Source organism: Acanthochromis polyacanthus, chromosome 3 (assembly GCF_021347895.1).
Source record: "Acanthochromis polyacanthus isolate Apoly-LR-REF ecotype Palm Island chromosome 3, KAUST_Apoly_ChrSc, whole genome shotgun sequence".
Lineage (NCBI taxonomy): Eukaryota > Metazoa > Chordata > Actinopteri > Pomacentridae > Acanthochromis > Acanthochromis polyacanthus.
In genome coordinates, this window is record NC_067115.1 from 1,455,686 (window position 1) to 1,478,260 (window position 22,575).

General features: G+C 38.6%; 1 protein-coding gene across 16 annotated transcripts in view; it reads right to left on the bottom strand.

The window, feature by feature from the left end:
• Positions 1-22,575, bottom strand: part of wdr17 (WD repeat domain 17) — a 119,472-nt gene that overhangs the window by 87,979 nt on the left and 8,918 nt on the right. For 3 of the 16 annotated variants that reach the window (XM_051946324.1, XM_051946319.1, XM_051946325.1), the window contains exons 11-31: positions 22,067-22,149; positions 21,024-21,110; positions 19,204-19,368; positions 18,997-19,112; positions 17,363-17,449; positions 16,308-16,457; positions 14,930-15,060; positions 12,221-12,346; positions 10,711-10,866; positions 10,520-10,584; positions 9,131-9,263; positions 8,963-9,051; positions 8,113-8,352; positions 6,549-6,660; positions 6,237-6,378; positions 5,734-5,836; positions 5,560-5,661; positions 4,870-4,962; positions 3,984-4,051; positions 1,898-1,995; positions 111-504 (exon numbers count right to left, since the gene is read on the bottom strand). In XM_051946324.1, the coding sequence (XP_051802284.1) occupies positions 385-504; positions 1,898-1,995; positions 3,984-4,051; positions 4,870-4,962; positions 5,560-5,661; positions 5,734-5,836; positions 6,237-6,378; positions 6,549-6,660; positions 8,113-8,352; positions 8,963-9,051; positions 9,131-9,263; positions 10,520-10,584; positions 10,711-10,866; positions 12,221-12,346; positions 14,930-15,060; positions 16,308-16,457; positions 17,363-17,449; positions 18,997-19,112; positions 19,204-19,368; positions 21,024-21,110; positions 22,067-22,149 (2,466 nt within the window). In that variant the 3' untranslated portion in view covers positions 111-384. Of the gene's footprint in view, positions 1-110; positions 505-1,897; positions 1,996-3,983; positions 4,052-4,869; positions 4,963-5,559; positions 5,662-5,733; positions 5,837-6,236; positions 6,379-6,548; positions 6,661-8,112; positions 8,353-8,962; positions 9,052-9,130; positions 9,264-10,519; positions 10,585-10,710; positions 10,867-12,220; positions 12,347-14,929; positions 15,061-16,307; positions 16,458-17,362; positions 17,450-18,996; positions 19,113-19,203; positions 19,369-21,023; positions 21,111-22,066; positions 22,150-22,575 lie in introns of those variants that run through there. The other 13 variants (XR_007941157.1, XM_051946327.1, XR_007941159.1 and 10 more) reach the window with 10 other exon arrangements.

A 22,575-nucleotide genomic window follows, 5' to 3' on the forward strand; every position in this document is an offset into this window, starting at 1 on the left:
GACTTCTGGAACCAAGTGGCTGCTCTGAGTTCAGTTAAATGAATGAATTCTTACATTTTAGATGTTTAATTAATAGACATTATCATCATGAAGAAAAAGGTGGAGCCTCGTTTAAATATCCAGTGTTTTGCTTTATTCCAGTGTTCTGTTTTTACAACGATAGATTTATACCCTGTGTATTTACATGCTCATACTGTTAGCTGCAGAAAAGGAGGAAGTCCTACCGACCGTCCCGTCCAATAAGAACCCTCCTCACAGATGAAACATGACGGCTGCCGTTGGCTACCTTCTCATCGCTACGCTAAGCGATATCAAAATTACAAAGTCTACCAGCGTGTTTGAAGGTACAGTTGGCCTCTTGGTTTGCTCTGCAGAGCTTCATTCTCAGAACGGGTTGATGCGAAGTCCGGTTCCCAGCGGAGAGAACGGGTTCACCTTGGCCCACATCAGCGCGTCGTTGAGGGAGATGGCCGATTTACCGTCCTCCAGCAGGAACACTGGACCCTACAGGAACACAGAGAAGGAAATAAATCCAGAGTCATGTCACCTAGAAAGAGTCAAACACATTAAACTTATTTAGACACTTCTCTAGACTTAAGACCATCTTGTACTTGAAATAAGATTAATTGAAGCATTTTGAGCTACGTCTTCTCACAGTTAGCTATTTTGATTCTGTTGAATTTTTTGTCTCTATTTTTGTTTTGATTCGTGTCGTTTGTCAAATTTTTTGTTGTTTCATTTCTTGTTCTTGTCATTTTTTGTCTCGTTTTTGCACATTTTGTCTCGTTTTTGTTGTTTTTTTTCTTTTTGTCTGACTTTCGTTTCATGTTTTTGTTGTTTTGTTTCTCATTTTTGTTTTTTGTCTTTCCTTTTCATCTTGTTGTTTTTTGTCTTATTTTTGTCATTCTGTGTTTTGCTTTATTCGTTCTTTTGCGTTCCGTTTTGTGTTTTTTTGTCTTGTTTTTGTCATGTATCCGTTGTTTTTTGTTGCCTTGTAACTTGTTTGTTTAATCTTGTCTCTTTTTTTGTTTTATTTGCTGTCGTTTCTCTATTTTTTTTGGTGTTTTGTATCTCATTTTCACAATGCTTTGTCTTGTTTTTGTTGATTTTTGGCTTCTTTATCTGACTTTTGTCGTTTTGATCATATAGTAAAAACTGGTCCAGTCCACTTGAGATCAAACTGAATGTGTCAAAATGTTTCCAAACACAGATTTTAGTCCACCGTTTTCATGTTCGATGGAGCCCAAACTTGACTAATCTGAATGCTGACTGAGTCATGTCACTTTTATACAACCTAAAATAAGTAAAATACATTTTAACTTCTGTACTCGACATGAATGTTTAAAAAGCAAATGTCTACTTTTGAGTTAAAAACAGCTGCTTTTGAGGATCGCTGGCTGACCCTAAAACACAACACCTCCAAATGCTGTCAAAACACAACTAGATATTAAGATTTCTAGCTAACTGTGAGAACATGTATCTCAAAATGCTTCAATTCATCTTTGTAATCTTATTTCAAGTACAAGATGGTCTTAAATCTAGATAAGTGCCACTGTAGTACAACTCGAAATAAGTTTAAACATCTCAAATTAGGAGGTTACATGAAAGCAAAAATCTATTTTTGAGTGAAAAGCTATTATTTTTTATCATGCCTGGCTTATTTTAAGACACCTAAGCTTGACAATCCCGGTAAAATAGAGCTTAAAATAAGTTTTTCCAGATAATTTTGAGATCTCAATATTCTAAATATCACATCTTATTTCAAGAAATCTCACCAAGACATTTTTCACTTGTTCTATTGGCAGATTTTTGTTCACTTAGTTCCTTGAAATAAGTTTTTTCTTGTTTTGAAAGGGCCCTTTTTTCCAATGCAGTACCAACCAAAACAAACACAAACCTGGATCCTCTGGCCGGTGAAGCAGGACAGCTGCAGGTCTGAGTGGCTCGGCAGGTTGGATCCGGTCACGTAGTCGGCACCGGACAGAACCAAGGCAGCTGGGAGAGGAAACGGTCATCAGATATAGATTATTTACTGAGATGTCGATGGACTGCTTCATTAATTTCTCTCTCTAAAGCTTCATTTGTCCTCCAGAGCTGAATCTAAACCGAAGCTAAAGGAGGGGTTTTATCATTTACACTGATGTGTATCTGTAAAAAACCTAGATAAAATGGTTAAAAATTATTAAAAATTTGTCCACAATTATCCAACATGAGTTGAAACTCGTCTGAAAATGGTCCAAAATGACTCAGGTGGTCCATAACATTTCAAAATGCTACACTTTTAGTTCACAATTTAAACTATTAGCGTCACTTCTAGCTAACAATATAAACTATTTGCCATGCTTTTAGCTCACAATTCAACTGTTAGCCACATTTTCAGCTAGTAATTTCTACTGTTAGTCATACTTTTAGCTGACAAATTCAACTGTTAGCCACACTTCTAGCTAACATATTCAACTGTTAGCCACACTTCTTGCTAACATATTCAACTGTTAGCCACACTTCTTGCTAACATATTCAACTGTTAGCCATACTTCTAACTAACAATTTAAACCATTAGCCATGCTTCTGGCTAGCAAAATATTAGCCACACTTTTAGCTCACAATTCAATTTAGCCACATTTTTAGCTAATAATTTCAACTGTTAGCCTCACTTCTAGCTAACAATTTAAACTATTAGCCACTCTTCTAACAAAATGCTAGCTACACTTTTAGTTCAGAATTCAGCTGTTAGCCATATTTTTAGCTAATAATTTCAACTGTTCGTCATGCTTTTAGCTGACAAATTCAACTGTTAGCCACACTTCAAGCTAATAAATTCAACTTTTAGCTACACTTTTAACTAATAATTTTAACTGTTTGCCATACTTCTAGCTAACAAATTGAACTGCTTCAACTGTTTGCTAACAATTTGAACTGTTAGCCATACTTTAAGCTAATTTACAGTGTTAGCCATACTTCAAGGTGACAACTTCAACTGCTTTAACTATTAGCTCACAAGTTCAACTATTAATTGTTCTAGCTAATAATTTAAACTGTTAGCCACACTTTTAGCTAAGAATGTAAAAAAATCTTTGTCACACTTTCAGTTGACAAAGTCAACTGTTAGCCATGGTCCTAGCTAACAATTTAATGACCAAAAAAAGCAAAAAAAACAAAAACAAAAATAGACACAAAATGCCCCCAAAGTGACCTCAAAGAGACACAACATGGGTAGAAAGGATCCAAATTGGCAAATGTGCCAAAAATTAGCTAAAATAAATGCAAACAACCACAAAGATATGAAAACAACCAAAATGTGACACAAAACTACCAAAACTAACTGCAAATGACCACAAAGAACCACAATAAGACTAAATGATCCAGATGGGACTCATATTGGCCTTCTGTCTAAAGATCTAAAAACTGGAACCTTGTCTATTCAGACTCTAACATGTCAGATTCTACTGATGCTAGAGAATCAAAAGTTGGAGGAATGTGGATCAAAGATTATATTTTAGTAGAAATATGGATCCATCCATAGATATACACTTACAGGACCTTTATCGAGACACTAGATCATCCTGGATTGGAGATTTTGCATTTCTTTTTCAGTTTTCAGGATTCAATAAATAAAACTGAACATCAACTGGATTCATTCAAACCAGTTTGTTTGGTGTTTTTTCAGGGTGGAAATGGAAAATTCCATATGAAATTCTCAAAAATCTACCAAATTATTGATCTGGACTTATTTTATTAACAATAATAATAATAATAATAACATAATGTATGGTGCTTGTTACTCAAAGACGCTTTACATAAAAATCATCAAACATTAAATTATAAAGATAAAACAAGTCATAAAACACATCATAAAAACAAGTTAATATTATGTGTTAAAAGCAATTCTGAATTTTGAGTTTTTAGCTACAGGTCAGAACAGAAACAAACCATTTTAATCCACCGTCCAATCAGGAAGCGTCTCTCTGTCACCTGATGTTTACCTGAGTCTGTCGGCTGGATTCTCCTCTGGAGGCGACTGAACTCGTCTCTCTGAGTCTCTGACGGAGGACTGAGGAAAACAGGAAACATGTGGCAGCATTCAGCATAATTACACTAATTATATAACGACAGTAATCAGAATATCTGCAGCCTGAAGGACACAATCTGGACGTTCCACCTTAACAACAGTTTGGGGACAATTCTTCGGTCTCCAAGCAAATTTAAAAAGAAAAAGTCGATTAAACAGTTTCATTGATTAAAATCCAGTAAAATGATGTAAGTTGATGGTCACATGTTGTAAAAGAACAAAATACAGAATTTTAGCGTATCCTTTAGCCTGTTTTTAGTTTTTTACAGTCAACATTTAAAATAAGAATTTATTGAGTACAGGTTTGACCTGATTTACAGTCAACATGTAAATTAGTACTTTTTATCTGATGTTGTTTGGTTTGGTTTTATTTATATTTTAAAGCAGGAAAAAGTCATAAAATACTTTTTTTTTTTAATAATATAAAAAAATTGTAGCTGACTTAAATACAGAAAAAGAGTAAATTTATGGTCATTATATACATATGTATACATATATTTCATCAGCAGACTCTGTCCTCTCCTATGTTGCCATGGTAACCGTATGCATTATGATGCCTCCCCAGCATCACATCCAGGAGACAGAAACTGAAGATACAATGGACCGGTGTTTGTGTGTATCTGTGTTATATTGTGTTGTTGTTGTGTAGTGTTGTGTTGTTGTTATGTTGTGTTGTTATCGTGTAGTTGTGTAGTATTGTGTAGTTGTGTAGTGTTGTTGTTGTTGTGTAGTACTGTGTTGTTGTAGTTGTGTTGTGTAGTGTTGTTGTGCAGTATTGTGTTGTTGTCGTGCAGACCTACATGTTGTTGCTCTGAGCTCTCCAGGCCTCCAGCTCCACCGTCAGCTGTTCGATCTTCAGAGGAACTCTGACCTCCCTCCTCTTCAGCAGCTGACTGACAAACAAAAGTTCCGTAAACGTTTCTTCTCCAAACGCTTTTCATTAGAATTATCTGAATGTAGAACGTTCACAACAACACTGAGATGTTTGGTGATTTTAAAAAAGTACAGTTATAAAAACTACAGTTACGTTTTTATTCCTTAATGTACATAATTTTACTTTCAAATGATGTAAATCCAGGAAAACAGTCATTTTGTGCTGTTTTTTGTTGTCTTGTGTCTTGTTTTGTGTCCCAGTTTTGTCTCTTTGTCTCTTATTTTATCTCATTTTGTGTCCTGATGTCTTTTTTTCCTCTCATTTTCAGCATTTTGTCCTGTTTGTCTCTTGTTTTTGTTGTTTTGTGTCTCGTTTTTGTCGTTTTGTGTCTCGTTTTTGTTGTTTTGTGTCTCGTTTATGTCGTTTTGGGTCTCATTTTAGTTGTTTTGCATCTCGTTTTGTAACTTGTTTTTGTCATTTGTTGTTCTGTGTCTCACTTCGATCGTTTTGTCTCGTTTTTGTCGTTTTTCGTCTCATTTTGATCGTTCTGTGTCTTATTTTGATTATTTTGTGTCTTGTTTTTGTCGTTCAGTGTCTGGTTTGCGTTGTTTCCTACCTGGTGTATTCGTAGAGGGCGGGTACGATGCTGCTGTAGTGGCGTCTGATGGCCAGCAGGGCGCCGATGTAGCCGCAGAGGATCAGCAGCTCACTGCGAACTCTGAAAACACACAAAGCCGTCAGTCTGTGGAGGGAGAAGCAGAACTAAAGAAGCGGCTGCGGAGGTTCGTACTCGGTCAGTTTGGCCGCGACGAGGTGGTCGGTTCTGATGTAACTCAGCAGGTCCAGGATTGGCTGAACGCTGTCCACCGTCCAATCAGATCCGGCCAGCTGTTCTAGTGGAGAAGAAACAGGAAAGAAATTTTAAAAAGACATCAGAGCTGCAAATACTCAACATTTTTAGTGTTGACTTGTCTCTAACATGTCAGAAAATTTAGAAAAGCATGGATCACAGTTTACTCAAATGTCTTGTTTAGTCCAAATATATTCAGGTTTAGTGTTTTAGATTTAACTGTTAGAATCAATGCTAACCCTCAAATTTACCTATTAACATCGATGCTAGCCCTCCAAGCTAACATTAACGTCCGAGCTAATGTTAGCTTCAAGGGCTAGCATCAATGTTTGCATGTAAATACCAAATATGTTTGGTATTTACCTGTTAGAATCGTGGAGGTGTTTTTAGTGCCTTTAGTGAGAGTGAAGACAGAATGGCCAGATGGGGTCTAAACTCGGTACCTTTGACGTGCTGGATGCCGATCTGAAGAGCGTCTTCGGGATCACAGCTCAGCAGATGGAATTTAACGGCTGAGAATAGATCTCCGTCATGTTCGGCTGCTGCTGCCAGCCTCTTACACTCCTCCATGGACGGGAGCTGGCACTGCAGCGACACACAGCGCCATGTTGGTACCAGCAGAACCCAAACAGAACCTCACCCAGAACCCAAACAGAACCTCACCCAGAACCCAAACAGAACCTCACCCAGAACCCAAACAGAACCTCAAACAGAAAACAAACAGAACCTCACCCAGAACCCACCCAATCACTCACCCTCTCGTGTAATTGGTTGATTTCGGCGGTGCTTCCTGGGTAAAAGGCGCACAGTTTGGCCAATAAGATATGGTTGTCTGGAATCATTCCCAACAGGTCGGCAGAAAGTTCCCTGAACAAGAAGGTCAGAAGTTACTCAGTGAAGTGATGCGGCTTTACAGATGTTTTTACTGCAGATGTTTCACTTCTCACAGCAGGAAACAGACAAATTTATGGTTTCTACCTGTGCAGGTATGTACTGCGATCTGTTTCAACATTTAACACCTGAGTTTGAGAAACTTTAGTGACAACTGGTGGTCAGATTTTAACTTTTAATGTCTGTAGCTAATATTAGCTTGGTGGGCTAGCATCGATGTTAACAGCTAAATATGATATTTACCCGTTAGAACCAATGCTAGCCCTTGAGGCTAATGTTAGCTTGGAGGGCTAGCATCAATGTTTACTGCTAAATATCAAACATATTTGATATCAAACATGTTTGATATTTAGCTGTTAACACCAATGCTAGCCTTTCAAACTAATATTAGTTTGAAGAGCTAGCATCAACGTTTACAGCAAAATATGATATTTACTTGATAGAATCAATGCTCGCCCTCTAAGCTAATGCTAGCAGCTAAATATGATATTTACCTGTTGACACTGATGCTAGTCCCCAAAGCTAATGTTAGCAGGTAAATATGATATTTACATGCTAACACTGATGCTAGCCTTGCATTCTAATAGGTAAATATCAAACATGTTGTCAAAGCAAACACTGGCAGGTAAATATAATATTTTTTACGTCTTTCAATCAATGCTAGCCCTCCAAGCTAATGTTATCTTGGAGGGCTAGCATAAGAAAACTACCCAAAATGGCTCAAAAATTACCTAAAATACCTCAAAGTTTGTCTAAATGGACTCATATCTGCATTTTTATGTCTAAACATCTAAAAACTGCAACCTTGTCTGGTCAAACTTTAACCATCAGATTCTACTGATGTTAGAGCCTCAACAGTTGGAGAAATGTGGAACAAAAACTGTATTTTAGTGGAAATATGGATCCATCTATAGATAAACACTGACAGGAACTTTATAGAGACACTAGACCAGCCTGGATTGGAGGTTTTTTCACTTTTTCCTATTTTTATAACTCAAGCTGTGTAAATAAATAACAACAATTCTCATGTTTGTAATGATCTTTATCTTCTTCATCATCACTAGTTTGGCTCTGAATCGTCACATTTCCGTCGTATATTCACTGCTATCATGTATAATTATCAACTTTAAGTGTCACAACTAATTTGGAACAAGTGGGATTCGATCCAAACCACCACGTGTTTTTTGGTCTTTTCTCTGTGACCGAGGTAGACTTGATGAGCCTGAAGCTCCTGCATGTTGAGCGTTCATGTAAACCTCCACAGACAGACTAAAAGCTCCTCCTGAGAACAACAGTTTCAGAGTCACAGTTCAAAGTCGAGCTGTAAATCCGTTGTTATCACATCTGGATTCAAACCAAAACAGATAAAGCTGCTCAGATAAGAGCATTCTTCAATAAAACAAAACAAACATTTCCCCGGAGCCGTACCATGTGGGCGTGGCCATGTACTTCCTGGCCAGCAGCTTCAGGCAGTAAGCTGTGCTCTGATTGGCCGCCTCTCCCAGGACGATGCCCACACATGCGGCCAGCTCCAGCTCGTTCCCTCGGATCAGACTGGTCATGGCCAGCTGGATGTTGTCGACGGCCAGGTGGCAGCACGCCGCCAGCACCGAGCATCCGTCCTGGAAGTACCACTCAGCCAGCTCCTGGCAGACCTGGTGGAGGAGGCTGCAGAACAAACAGGAGATAAAGACTGGAAAGAATCCTCCGACAAACATCTGGGAGGATGACGGACTCTGTTCTAGCGACTTTATTTACAGCCGTGGGATCAAGTCCATGAATATCATGAAGTCTTTAGTTCCCAATGATGCCTAGAACTCTGAACACTTGAATCTTTGTCACTAAAAAACAATGATTGTGGTTCTTTTATAATTATTAAAGGTCTTCTGGCTCAAAAATATACAAACAGCAACTTGAATTATCAGTTTTGTTGATGTAGAAAGTTGTGCTAATCTAGTTTTCTTAGTTTCATGACCTCATAACTTCTCCTGAGTGATTCCAGATTGTTTTTATGATGCCGGTTGTATTTTAATAATAACTCCCAATACAGATTGAAACGAGGCATCAGTTTAAGCTCTGATTTCTCCACATCTCAACGCTTGCTGACTGTTTGTTTGTAGTTTTCCTTTAACTTCAGTACCAAGAGTCTATCACTGAGCAGGAACAGCAGCACATCTGCAGGTTTCAGCTGCATATTTTCGTTAAACTGAAGTTAAATCCAGTTTAATTTGCGTGAAACAAACATAAATCTGGATGTTGTTTACGGTGTGTTTGTTACCTCTGGTACTGCTGTCTGTTGTCCACGTCGTTGGTCGTGTGGTTGACGGAGGAACTCTGAGGAGCTCGAATGTTTCCTTCACACGCTCCCTGAAAATAACCCTCGTCAATCACTGGTATTACTGATTATTTCTGATCAATATTCCGTATTGAACGTCCTGATCGGTACCTGAGCTATCAGTAAGGCCTCCAGCAGCTGTCCTCTGCTGCTGAAGAACGCCACCAGCTTCTTAATGTCTCCGGTGGCGACACAGTACGGGATGGCGTCGTCATTGTCCTCCGCCATCAGCTGGTCGGCTCTCCTGCAGGAAACAGGAACAAGGATTCAAAAAAGGGTGAAATTAAAATGATGTATTTGTCTGAAATCATTCGTAGCCGGTCAGCAGAAAGAAGAAGATCAGAACTTAAGTATGTTAAAAGGTAAATTTAAGGGCAAGCATCGATTCCAACAGGTAAATATCAAACATGTTGCTAACCCTCCAATCTAACGTTAGCTTGGAGGACTAACATTGATGTTAACAGCTAAATTTGAGAGCTGGTCTCCATGTCAGCATATTTACATGCTGACATGGATGCTAGCCATTTGATGTTATTGCTAGCTTTGAGAGCTAGCATCGATGTTAACAGGCAAAGTCAAAGCTCAGCACTGATTGTAACAGGTAAATATCAAACATATTGCTATCTCTTGAAGCGATCGTTAGCTATGAAGGCTAGTATTGATGTTAACAGCTAAATTTGAGGGCTAGCATTGATGTTGTCAAATGTGCTTGATATTTACACACTAATATGCTCACCCTCGAAGGTAACATTAGCTTGGAGGGCTAACATTGATGTTAACAGATAAATTTTAGGACTAGCTTCGATATTAGCATGTAAATATCAAACATGTTTGATACATCGCTGCTAGCTTCGATATCTAACAGGTAAATATCAAGCGTTTTGCTAACCCTCGAAACTAATGCTAGCTTCAAGGGCTAGCATCCATATTAACAAGCAAATTCAAAGGCTAGCACTGATTCTAACAGGTAAATATCAAACATGTTGCGAACCCTCAAAGCTAACGTTAGCTTTTAGCACTACAATTGATATTAATAGATAAATTTGAGGGCTAGCATGTAAATTTCAAATATGTTTGATATTTAAATGCTAACATCACTGCTAGCTTCGAAATCTGACCAGTAAATATCAAACATGTTGCTAACCCTTAAAGTTAATGTTAGCTTCAAGGGCTAGCATCGAAGTTAGCATGTAAATTTCAAATGTGTTTGATATGTATGTGTTGACATCACTGCTAGCTTAGATATCTATCAGGCAAATATCAAAATAGCTGCCATAAAAATGTTAAATATTTGTAATATTTTCCACTTTTAATGATTAATTTGGTCCTGATTCTTAATAACTAAATATTAATTAATTTTTGGGATTAAATAGCAGTTTGTTTACATGATGCTACCGTTGTTTTTAACAGAACAAACATATTTCTCTACCACTCCAAACAGCAGCTGAAAGGCGTTTAATTTCATTTTAGCTGCTGCTCAGACGGAGATCTCTGGTTCACCTCTGCATGAGTTTCTTCCAGTACTTCATGGAGACTCCTGGTGCCACAGAAAGAGCTTTTTCCCACTGAAACATAGACAATAAATCACCACAATCATCCATTTCTTACGGTTTCCAACGACAATCACTCAGACCAGCTGCTTATCTCTAATCTCTAATTTATTTCCACATGAAGCTGATAATGAAGCCCACCTGCCCCAGCTCCACCATCAGCTCACAGTATCTCTGGATCTGCCCCAGCCTCAGGTGGATATCTGCCGCCTCCTTCAGCCGCTCCTCTTTACTCGGAGCTCCGATTCCTCCTCCGAACTTGGACATCTTCACGATGGTGAGCTCCTGGGCTTCAGACTGGACCAGACAGACAACAATCCGAGTCTTAATTAAAGAACAACGGGTGTTTGAACCCAGCTATCTGCTTATCAGTTAGCTTTACAATTGAACCCCTCAAAAAACACATTTTTTATCTTCTTTGTCATTTTTTGCCTCGTTTTTCTCGTCTCATTTTTTGCTCATTTTAGTTCCTTTATCCATCTTTGGATCCATTTTGTGGTGTTTTTGTGTTGTTTTGTGTCTGTTTTTTACATTTAAAACTAAACTTTTCAACAAATAAGGAACCAAACTTAGACTAATTTAATTTTAAACTAATTTTGAGTTGTTTCAGAGACTCTATTAGTCATTTTAGATGGTTCTGGGTAATTTTTTGACATTTCATATCTCATTTTCTCAGCTTGTCTATTTTTTTGTCACTTTCTGTCTCTTTTGTTTGTCATTTTATGTCTTGTTTTTGTTGCTTTGTGTCTCATTTGGGTTGTTTACATCTCATTTAAGATTTTTTTTAGTATTTTTTGACAAACATTTGACATTTTAAGCAAATTTTCAGTCAGTTTAGACAATTTTTGTGTCAATTTAGACAAAGTTCAGTCATTTTAGATCAGATTTTCCCATTTTAACTTAATTTTCAGTTGGTTTGGGTAAATTCTGAGACCTCTCCATTATTCTCTCTCATTCTTCATGATGTTCTGGTGCCACAGAGATGCAGAACTTTAAAATGAACCTCAATGAGTTCAAATGTTTTTAGCTGTGAGGGAAGTCACTTTAAATTTCATGTCTTGAAATCAATTATTTTTTTAGCCATTGTGGACAAATTGTGGTCGTTTAGGACACATTTTAGTCATTTTTGCACAGATTCCAATGCATTTTTTGAGCCTGAACATGTTTTTGGTCATTTAATTGGTTAATTTCTGCTTCTTTGCCTGAACTTTATGATACTTAACTGTTTTTTATTTGCTCGCTGTCCTTGTATCGGCCTCATTCTAAAGATATTTTGTTCTTCTGAAAGCTGGAATCACCAGAGAAGATAATAAAAAACAGTCGTCCCATCAGAGCCCATGTTTAGAAAAAGAAAAAAGTGGTGATTGCTTCATCGCACATAAAACTGGGTCAGCTCCACATCTGTGGGCCAGATCAGCAAAACATCTAAGATCCAACAGAACCTTCTGCTCTGAAACCTGTTGGTTTTCTAGAAAGAACCTGACAGTGTGTGTTTGTGATGTTTGGACTCTATAGACTGAATAAATGATTGATGAATAAACAAACAGCCGCTGGTTAAACTGGCTTCTGATTGACGATTGAAGCACGCCTCCCTGTGCCATGCTCTGATTGGCCGGCTGCTTCATTTAGGGGCGGGGCTTGTCCCACTCACCGTTTTGAACTTGAGCAGGTGCTTCATGTGCATCACTCCTTTACTGTAGCCGGCAGGAAGCAGCGAGTCGTCCTGACCGTTGATGACCGACACCAGGTCCCACAGGTTACTGCTGCCCCCTGGAGGCTGGACGAGGACAACACAGAACAGAAGAACATCTAAAAACATCTAGAAACATCTGGAGCTTCACCTCATTATTCTATAAAACCTGTTAAACTCTGTCAGGTTCCTCATGGATCCTCAGTCAACAGAACTTTTCTAGTTCTCAGCTGGATTCAGGTCTGGACTCCAGAACTTCCACCTCGTCTTCAAACCATTTCTGAGTACCGTGCTTCAGATCATGATGCTTCCACCACCGTGCTTCATGGTGACGATGCGTTTGTGATGATGTTCAGCTTTTTAGTGTCCAACAAACTTACTGTATTCTGACCAAAAAGCTCCATTCTGGTCTCCGTAGAACCTTCTTCTAGTTCCTCGACGGCCTCCCTCTCTAGTCTCTCAGGTCGTGAGGACGTCCTGCTCTAGTCACATTTATTCATGTTCCATCTTCTTCCATTTCTTAATGATGGATTTAACTGGACTCCAGGAGATCTTCAGGAACTTTAAATGTTCTTGTATCATCCTGACTGAAGCTCTTCAACAACCTTTCCTCAGAGGTTCTTGGTTCTTCAGTCTTCATGGTGTAGTTCTATCCAGGAGTTCTGATCCACCAGAGACTGGACCTTCCAGATCCAGGAGTCTTCTGGAACCAACTGTCAATTCAGTGTTAAAAAGCAACAAAAGGAGGAAACTTCTAAGACATTATGAAAGCTACTTTTATTCATTTCTTTGTTGTGGTGGCGTTCTGAGCTCCACAGCTGTAAAGTTCACAGTATTTATTGTTGTGATAAAACCGAGTAAACCGGTTTGTTCTCCTGTCCGTGACCTCTACCCTCACTGGAATAAAATCTCCTCCTCTGTTTGCTTGTTCTCGCCGAGTTAAAGTCTTTTCTCCTCAGATCTCTGTGTTTGATTTGCGATTCCTTTAACCCCTTAAGCTTCAGTGTACCGCCGGCGGTACACCTACTAATTTGCATAGGAATTTCAAGAATGTCCGACGGCCGCAAACACGATTATACAAACACTATTCGCCGATGGAAAGCTTAGATTCTCATGAATCTGCCGGTATAAACCACTTTCAGATGTGATTACCACAGCGGATGAGAAAAACACATTTGTCCGACAAAAAACGAATATCCATCCATCCGTTCTCTGTACACGGCTTCAACGCACACAGCGTGACTCACATTTCCGGGTTCATTATTACACACAGAAAAAAAGATTCCACAAAAAACGGCCATAATCCAACCTTTTACATCCAGATGACACAAGCCAGTAAACTATTTTATCCAGAACATGTCCTGAAGTCGTATAAAATCCCCGAATCGGTCGTTTTCAAGGAAATGCACCTCGCGATGCGCGTCCAATATTCCCTGTATTTTTCGTAATTTTTTTATTTAAAAATAGAATATTAGCGATTTTTTGTACTGAAAACAGCTGGAATTGACTGAAGCTTAAGTAAACATGGGATGAAGGGTGTGGTGCAGAGAGCTTTCTGTTGATTTACCTTCTAAAGTCCAGCAGCTTAAATAGACAAAGCTGCAGCACAAACTGTAACTGTTTTATACCAGGATGTTATCTAATAAACACAACCCTGTACAAGCTCTAGTAAATATAGTTCAGACAGAGAATCTGCATTAAGAGGTGGTTCTCTATTTATCACAGGAACAACGACATCTGCTGGTTAGAAGAAGTACATGTGGCTGATTTAAATCACTTTCTTCATTGAATTATCTCTGTAAGTGCTGCCCTAAATGTCGATGTTATGGAGAAAAACCAGACTGCAGTAAAATAATGAGACTGACAGGAAAATCAAAGCTACTGGATGAAAAAATATATGCAGCATGGCTCAGAACACCAAATGAGAAAGTTTCTACACAACATGACAGAAAAGAGACACAAAACAACCACTAATACATAAAATGACTACAAAGAGACAAAAAACAACACAAAGGAAACCAAAATAGACAAAGACAATGAACAAAACTCCAAGTGTGTCGAAAAATGAGACACAAAAAGACAGAAAGGAGACAAAACTTTCTCACTGAGCTTGTAAAAATGTAAAATATTTTCAGTAAAATAATTAGAGGCATGAAACAGACACGAAACTGTCGAGCAGAGACACGAAACCGTCCATAAAGACAGGGGCCTGCATGTCTCAGTGGGCAGAGTGGCTGTCTTGTAACTGGAAGGTTGCCGGTTCGATCCTCGGCCCGTCGTGCTCATGTCGAGGTGTCCCTGAGTAAGACACCTAAAATTGCTCCTGGTGGGTCGTGGTTAGCGCCTTGCATGGCAGCTTCCACCATCAGTGGGTGAATGGGTGAATGTGACGTATCATGTAAAGCGCTATATAAATACAGACCATTTACCATTTACCACAAAACCGTCCCACAGAGACACGGAACCCCCAAAGAGACATGAAACTTTGCACATGAGCCACAAACCAAACAGGAAATGCATGAAAACATGTGAAGTGTGAAGTAGCACCTGATGTCCAGCAGATGGAGACAAATCACCAGAACATTTCCTCAGAATGAACTTGAACAAAGTCTACAGAGACTTTGAAGACTTGTTGTCAGACACATCAACAAACATTCAGAAGATATTTACCGAAAAGCACTCGGAGAACCAGCGGAGCTTCTTGGCCCGGATGTCCACGCTCAGCTTGTCCAGCTCCTGCTTGATGTCTCGGGAAACTTTTCCACAAAGTAGCGCCGGAGAACCAGGAACCATCGCAGTGTCTGTAGAGGAAATACAGAAGGTTGGAGCTTTAGATGGAACCAGGCGGTTAGAACTTTAGATGGAACCAGAGGGTTAGAGCTTTAGATGGAACCAGAATGTTAGAGCTTTAGATGGAACCAGAGGGTTAGAGCTTTAGATGGAACCAGAGGGTTAGAACTTTAGATGGAACCAGACGGTTAGAGCTTTAGATGGAACCAGAGGGTTAGAACTTTAGATGGAACCAGACGGTTAGAGCTTTAGATGGAACCAGAATGTTAGAGCTTTAGATGGAACCAGACGGTTAGAACTTTAGATGGAACCAGACGGTTAGAACTTTAGATGGAACCAGAGGGTTAGAGCTTTAGATGGAACCAGAATGTTAGAGCTTTAGATGGAACCAGAGGGTTAGAGCTTTAGATGGAACCAGAGGGTTAGAACTTTAGATGGAACCAGAGGGTTAGAGCTTTAGATGGAACCAGACGGTTAGAGCTTTAGATGGAACCAGACGGTTAGAGCTTTAGATGGAACCAGAGGGTTAGAGCTTTAGATGGAACCAGAATGTTAGAGCTTTAGATGGAACCAGAGGGTTAGAGCTTTAGATGGAACCAGAGGGTTAGAACTTTAGATGGAACCAGAGGGTTAGAGCTTTAGATGGAACCAGACGGTTAGAGCTTTAGATGGAACCAGACGGTTAGAGCTTTAGATGGAACCAGAGGGTTAGAGCTTTAGATGGAACCAGACGGTTAGAACTTTAGATGGAACCAGAGGGTTAGAGCTTTAGATGGAACCAGACGGTTAGAACTTTAGATGGAACCAGAGGGTTAGAGCTTTAGATGGAACCAGACGGTTAGAACTTTAGATGGAACCAGACGGTTAGAGCTTTAGATGGAACCAGACGGTTAGAGCTTTAGATGGAACCAGAGGGTTAGAGCTTTAGATGGAACCAGAGGGTTAGAGCTTTAGATGGAACCAGACGGTTAGAACTTTAGATGGAACCAGAGGGTTAGAACTTTAGATGGAACCAGAGGGTTAGAGCTTTAGATGGAACCAGACGGTTAGAACTTTAGATGGAACCAGATGGTTAGAGCTTTAGATGGAACCAGAGGGTTAGAGCTTTAGATGGAACCAGACGGTTAGAACTTTAGATGGAACCAGAGGGTTAGAGCTTTAGATGGAACTGGAAGGAAGAGGATTTTCTGAGGAATTTCTGAAGATGTTGCAAGAAGGTTGTGAGGACGTTGTGAGGGAGTTCTGAGAATGTTCTGACCCGTGTTTCCAGTGATCTTCTCCCAGGGCCGGTCTGTGAGGACGTTGAGCAGGAGGTTGGAGATAAGGGGTGTGAGGGACCAGAGCCGGACCGTGCTGTCTCTGCTGCAGCTGGCCATGGTGAAGGGTCGGTTCTGGTGACACGTCAGACCTGCAGGAACCAGAACCAGGAACCGCTTTCAGTACCAGGAAAACACAGCAGCTTTATTCTAAACGCTTCTTTTAAACATTTACCAAAAATAAACCGTTTGTGTGAAACAGATTCTGTTAAAAAAACTAAAAATTCTGTGATCTTCTGCAGAACCTGGAAGCCTTTCAGAATTCTGGTGGAACCAAAAGTCATGTGAGGAAAATTCAGGGAGTTTTCAGCTGAACTGTGTAAATAGTTAAATATCTTTAATCCAGAGTTGGAGACACCATTTTAATAATAATAATAATAATAAATGAAAATGAAACATGAGAATATTCTCATATTTCAGTTTTTATTCACATTTTGGCTTAAATATTCTCTCTGAGTAAATGATTATATGAAAGACTGTTATTATTGTTATTATTGTTATTATTGTTATTGTTATTATTTAATCCAGATTCTAAAACAATAAAAATATGAGACCTTTTCAATATTTTTTTTACAATAAATTCTCTTTTTTTTAAATGAAATTTTCTCAACAGGGCCTTTATATTTGTCTGTTAAACTACAAAACTGCTTTAAATGACAAACTGTCTTTTCAAAAAATTGTCAGAATATCAGAATTCATCATCCAGAAATTAAATACATCAAAAAAAAGGAACAGAATCAACAGAAAGTACTCGTCGTGTTTGAAGGAATCTTTTTTGTCGAGAGAATTCAACCTTTCAGCTGAAAATCTCCATATTTCACTGAAATCACTGCCGTCTTCAGCTGCCCTTGAAAAACAAGCCAAAAATAAACAGTTTAAACTTTTATTTTTCCAAATATCCATCGTTCTGTATCCTCCTGACAGAATTTCTGGCAGCGTTCTGACTTTATGCTGCAGAGAAAAGGAAGCAGAGTGAGTCAAAGCGAGGTTCTCTCACCGTAGACGTCGGCTCCGTGGTCGTAGACGGTGTCCAGACACGTCCCGTCTCTGGTGTCCCACACTCTGATGGTGTAATCCCAGGAGCCTGAAGCACAAACCCATTAGAAAACACAGAACAAGTAGAGCTCAGTCCAGCTTCATCTGTTCAACCTCTGACCAGCAAACGTTCAGAGAAAAGTCTTTTCAGCCTGCAGAATTATAGCAAACTAGGGCTGGCCCGAATAGAGGTTTCTGGCCTCCGAATATTCGGGCCCTATTAAAGACGAATATCCAAATATTCGTTCCGCCCCGTAACGTCTGACGGGGGGGATGGCTGTGGGCTGTGGCGGAGACGGCCCGAATATTCAGATCCATTCGTCTGGTCTCCCGGGTCCAAATTTTGCCTGGTAACAAACACGAATGGATGAGCCGAGCGAATATTGGGATACCAAAATTAATATCCGGATACCGCCGTAGCGATTGAATATTCGGATATTCGGGTCCAGCCCTATAGCAAACACAGCAGAGATATTTATAGGGATAATAATTACAGCTTCATGTGTTCAAAATCTGCCCGGCCACTCATTTCCAGCTGTTTTTCCTCACATTTAAATCTGAGGCTGTTTAATCAACAACATCTGAGTAAATATTAAACACAAAAACGTCATAAAATCTCTGATATTTTAACAATAATCGATAATCTCTGATTAGGGAGGAGTCGAATCTGAATATAAAATGAAACCGTCATGAAAAGTTCCGTCTTTGAGCTCATATTAACATTAAAAACATGAATAACATCATGAAGTGATAAAGCAGAAGTCAACTTAGTTCTGAAAGTTCAACTATAATAGAAACTTTTTCATCTTTTAATCAAGTGTTTCATATTAAAACTATTCCTTATGCTTATTTTGGTATTAATGTGATGTGAAACTACACAGACGGTTCACTGGTTGCCTCCTGCGTTGTTAATTTTCTGGTAATCTGAGCTTAATCTTTCAGGGGGTTTTCATATTCAGCTCACAGAAAATGATAAATTTTATTAAGGGTTTGGGAGCAGAGTGGTCTGACCAACTTTCTGTAGTTTTTAACCACATTTACTTCAGATTTTGTGTAATTGTGGACAAGTTCTCTACAATTTTGAATAATTTCCCAGTAATTTTAGACTATTTTCATGTCATTTTGAACTAAATTTCATCATTTTAGATCATTTCTGGAAAAAATTTCTGTAATTCTGGAACATTTTCAAGTCATTATGGATCATTTTTGAAGCATTTTTAACCATTTGCAGTTCATTCATTCTGAACAGATTTATGTAATTTAGGACAATTTCTGATGCATTTTGTGCATTTTGGTGAATTTTGGGGTCATTTTGGGAAGATTTTTATCATTTCTGACAACTTTTGTGTAATTCTGGACAACCTTTCTGCAATTCTGGATAATTTTCAAGTCATTTTAGATACATTTTGATTTATTATATCTATAAATTTTCATTCTGGAACATTTTTAATAATTTAAGAGGAATTCTGACTGCTTTTGGATTTGTTCCAGTCATTTTAGACTATTTTCATGTCATTCTGAACTAATTTTCATCATTTTAGATCATTTCTGGCAGATCAGGGACGTTCGAGCCATCGGTGGTTCTACAGACGTCACCTGAAATGAGGAGATAAGGAACCTCGGTGTTCCACATCAGGCCTCTGACTGGAGCCGTGTGGCCGCTGAGGATGTTGATGCAGGCGTCCTGAGTGTAATCCCAGATACGAACAGTTCTGCACACAAACAACCACATGTTCCACCTCAGCCTTCATGTCTAGAGAACCCTCCATAACCTCACTTTACATCTGGATCTGTTCCACCCACCCGTCGTCTGATCCGGAGCACAGGATTCCTTCCCTGAGAGGAGACCAGCGGACGTGGAACACCTTGGCCAGGTGTCCGGTGAAGACCTTCAGAGGCTGGTCTGAGCTGGTGGCCAGGTAGTAAACCCGGACGTTTTTGTCCTCGCAGCCGGTTGCTATCATGTCTCTGCAGAAACACAAAAGAAGCTGCAGTGAAGAGTGGATTCAGTTCATCAGAAGCTACAGGCTCTCTATGCTAAGCTAACTGATCTCTGAGGCTGTGGTGGTCAGAGAAACAAAATAACAAGAAGAGATGACAAAATTATGTATTATATAAGATGTGATAAAATGAGATGAGATGTGATAACATGAGATGAGATGAAATGAGATTAGATAAAAAGAGATGAAATTAGATTAGATGAAATGAGATGAAAAAGATAAGATGAGATGAAATGTGACAAAATGAGATGAGACAAGAAAAGATAATATGTGATAAAATGAGATGAGATTTAATAAGATGAGAAAAGATAAGATTAGATGAAATGTGATAAACTGAGATGAGATCAGATAAGATTAGATGAGATTAAATGAGATTAAATGAGATTAAATAAAGAGATGAAATGAGATGAGATGAGATGAGAAACGATGAGATGAGAAAAGATAAGATGAGATGAAATGATACAAAATGAGATGAGATAAGACAAGAAAGGTAATATGTGATAAAATGAGGTGACATGAGATTAAATAAGATGAGAAAAGATAAGATGAGATGAAATGTGATAAACTGAGATAAGACAAGATAAGATAACGTGATAAAATGAGGTGAGAAGAAATGAGATTAGATGAGGTAAAATGTGATAATATATGTTAAGATAAGATAAAGATAAGCATTCAGTCACACGAGACCTCGATAACATCATGTTTTAATGTTTTTGGTTTAAGAACGTTCCTCCTTGTTACAGAAAAACGTTTTATAACGTGTTTCCTTAACATTTCTATAAATGAACGTTCTGTCATCTGAGGGTCTGATAACGTCTGGAAAACCTTTGTCAAATGCTGGTTTGGAACATTCTACCTCTGTTATCATGGAAAATTGAGAGAATGTTTTACAGAAGAACGTTCTTTAATAAGTTACCTGAATAAAAGGGCCGAATGTTCCACCAGGAATGTTATAGAATGTTTATTAGAATAAGGCAAAATGTTCCACCTTTAATATAGAACTTAACAGGAACGTTCTAAAATGTTCTGCAAGATAAAAATGTTCATCTCAAGTCCTGATAGCATCTTGAGATCATTTTCTAGATGTTCTATTGAGAACATTCTTCCTTTGCTGGAACATTCTTCAGAAACATGAAATGTTCCACCTTTAATATATCAGATTAGGGAAACGTTATTAAATGTTCCTCATAAAAGAATGTTCTGTCATCTGAGGTCACATCTGGAAAATATTTTCCAAACGTTGATTTGAGAATTTCCGTTCTCTGTTATCATGGAAAATTGAGAGAATGTTTTGCAGAAGAACGTTCTATAATGTGTTCCCTCGACAAAAGGGCAAAATGTTCTACCTTTAATAATAAACATAACATGAACGTTACAAAGCGTTCTGTATAAAATAGAAGGAATGTTCCACCTTTGTTTATATGTCACATCAAAGGTTATCTGAATAACTGGAAAACATTCTTCAGATGTCAGTTTGAGAACGTTCCTCCTCTGTCATCATAGAACATCATCGTTCCACAAGAACATCTTCTAAATGTTGACACTGAAACGTTATATTAACATTACAGGAACATCACCTGCACATGAAAACGTTCCTGAAAAGTTCTTTAAAGGTTTTCTTACTTGTTGTTCTGGCTCCAGTCGCATCCAAACACGGCAGCAGGATGTTTGTACTTGTGCAGGATCTTCCCGTCGATGGTTCTGATGATGCTGTTAGAACCATAAGGAACACAGAACCGTCTGATCAGAATGTTCTGGGATGTTACATGTTACACATGTTCTTGTCTTCCTGTGATCTTTACTGTTCCACAAAAATAAGTTTAAGTTGAATTAATGATCAAATAAAAAAAAAGACGTAAAGAACTTAATTTGAAATAACGGAGACTTGGACTGTTTCATATTTAAACCGTTTGACCAGAATCAATTCAGTTTGATTTGTTTATTTATTCCATCAACTGATGCTTTTGTTTTTTTCTTTTCTTAATGTATTTGTGTTTATCTTAATGCTCCTTAGATGTTACCATGCTCATTTAAAGTCTTCATCGTTGATTTTTAGTACAATGATGTTTGGCAGGTTAGTCTGTTCAAGTTCATGACTGATACAAAAATCTAAAAATAAAAAAAACATTTGCTTTAAAAATAAGAAGAACAAAAACACACTCATGAGTAAAATACAAGGCAGTCACAAAAAGACACCAAACATTCCCAAAGACACACAAAACCACAATAAAGAGACAAAAACACCAAAAAGAGAGACAAAATTACCACAAACACATGAAAAATTAATCCCAAATACATACAAAACTGCAAAGACAAACAAAACTCCCATAAAGAGACACAAAATAGCCACAAGGAGACACAAAACAACCACAGAGACACAAGCACAAAGAGACACAAAACAACCACAAAGAGACACAAAACAATTAAAAGACACACAAAAAAACACAAATTCACACAAAAATAGTCCCAAATATAATCAAACATCCACAAAGAGACAAAACGCCTTTCAAGAGATTGGAGGTTCAGGTGTTGGAGGAGCTCTGGGAGCAGAGCATCACTGATGGTCAAAGTTAAACCAGCTGGTCTGTTTGATGGTTCTGTTTCAGACCTACCAGAACCCGTCAGGTGGTCTGATGTTTGATCTGATGGTTCTGTTTCAGACCTACCAGAACCCGTCTCCGCTGCAGGTGGCGATCCTCTTAGAGTCCTTATGGCTCCACGAAATACAGAAGATCCCGTTTTTTCCATGCTGAAAAAACAAAACGGGTCCTTACTGCCAACATCTTTAATGAACTGGACTAGATACCGTGATTTATGACGGGAAACAACCAGAACCAGAACATTTTAACTTCCTGCTTCTTCTACTGGGGTTCTAACGAGACAACGTTTAACTTCCTGCTTCTTCTACTGGGGTTCTAACCAGAACATTTTAACTTCCTGCTTCTTCTACTGGGGTTCTAACGAGACAACTTTTAACTTCCTGCTTCTTCTACCGGGGTTCTAACGAGACAACGTTTAACTTCCTGCTTCTTCTACTGGGGTTCTAACCAGAACATTTTAACTTCCTGCTTCTTCTACTGGGGTTCTAACCAGACAATGTTTAACTTCCTGCTTCTTCTACCGGGGTTCTAACCAGACAATGTTTAACTTCCTGCTTCTTCTACCGGGGTTCTAA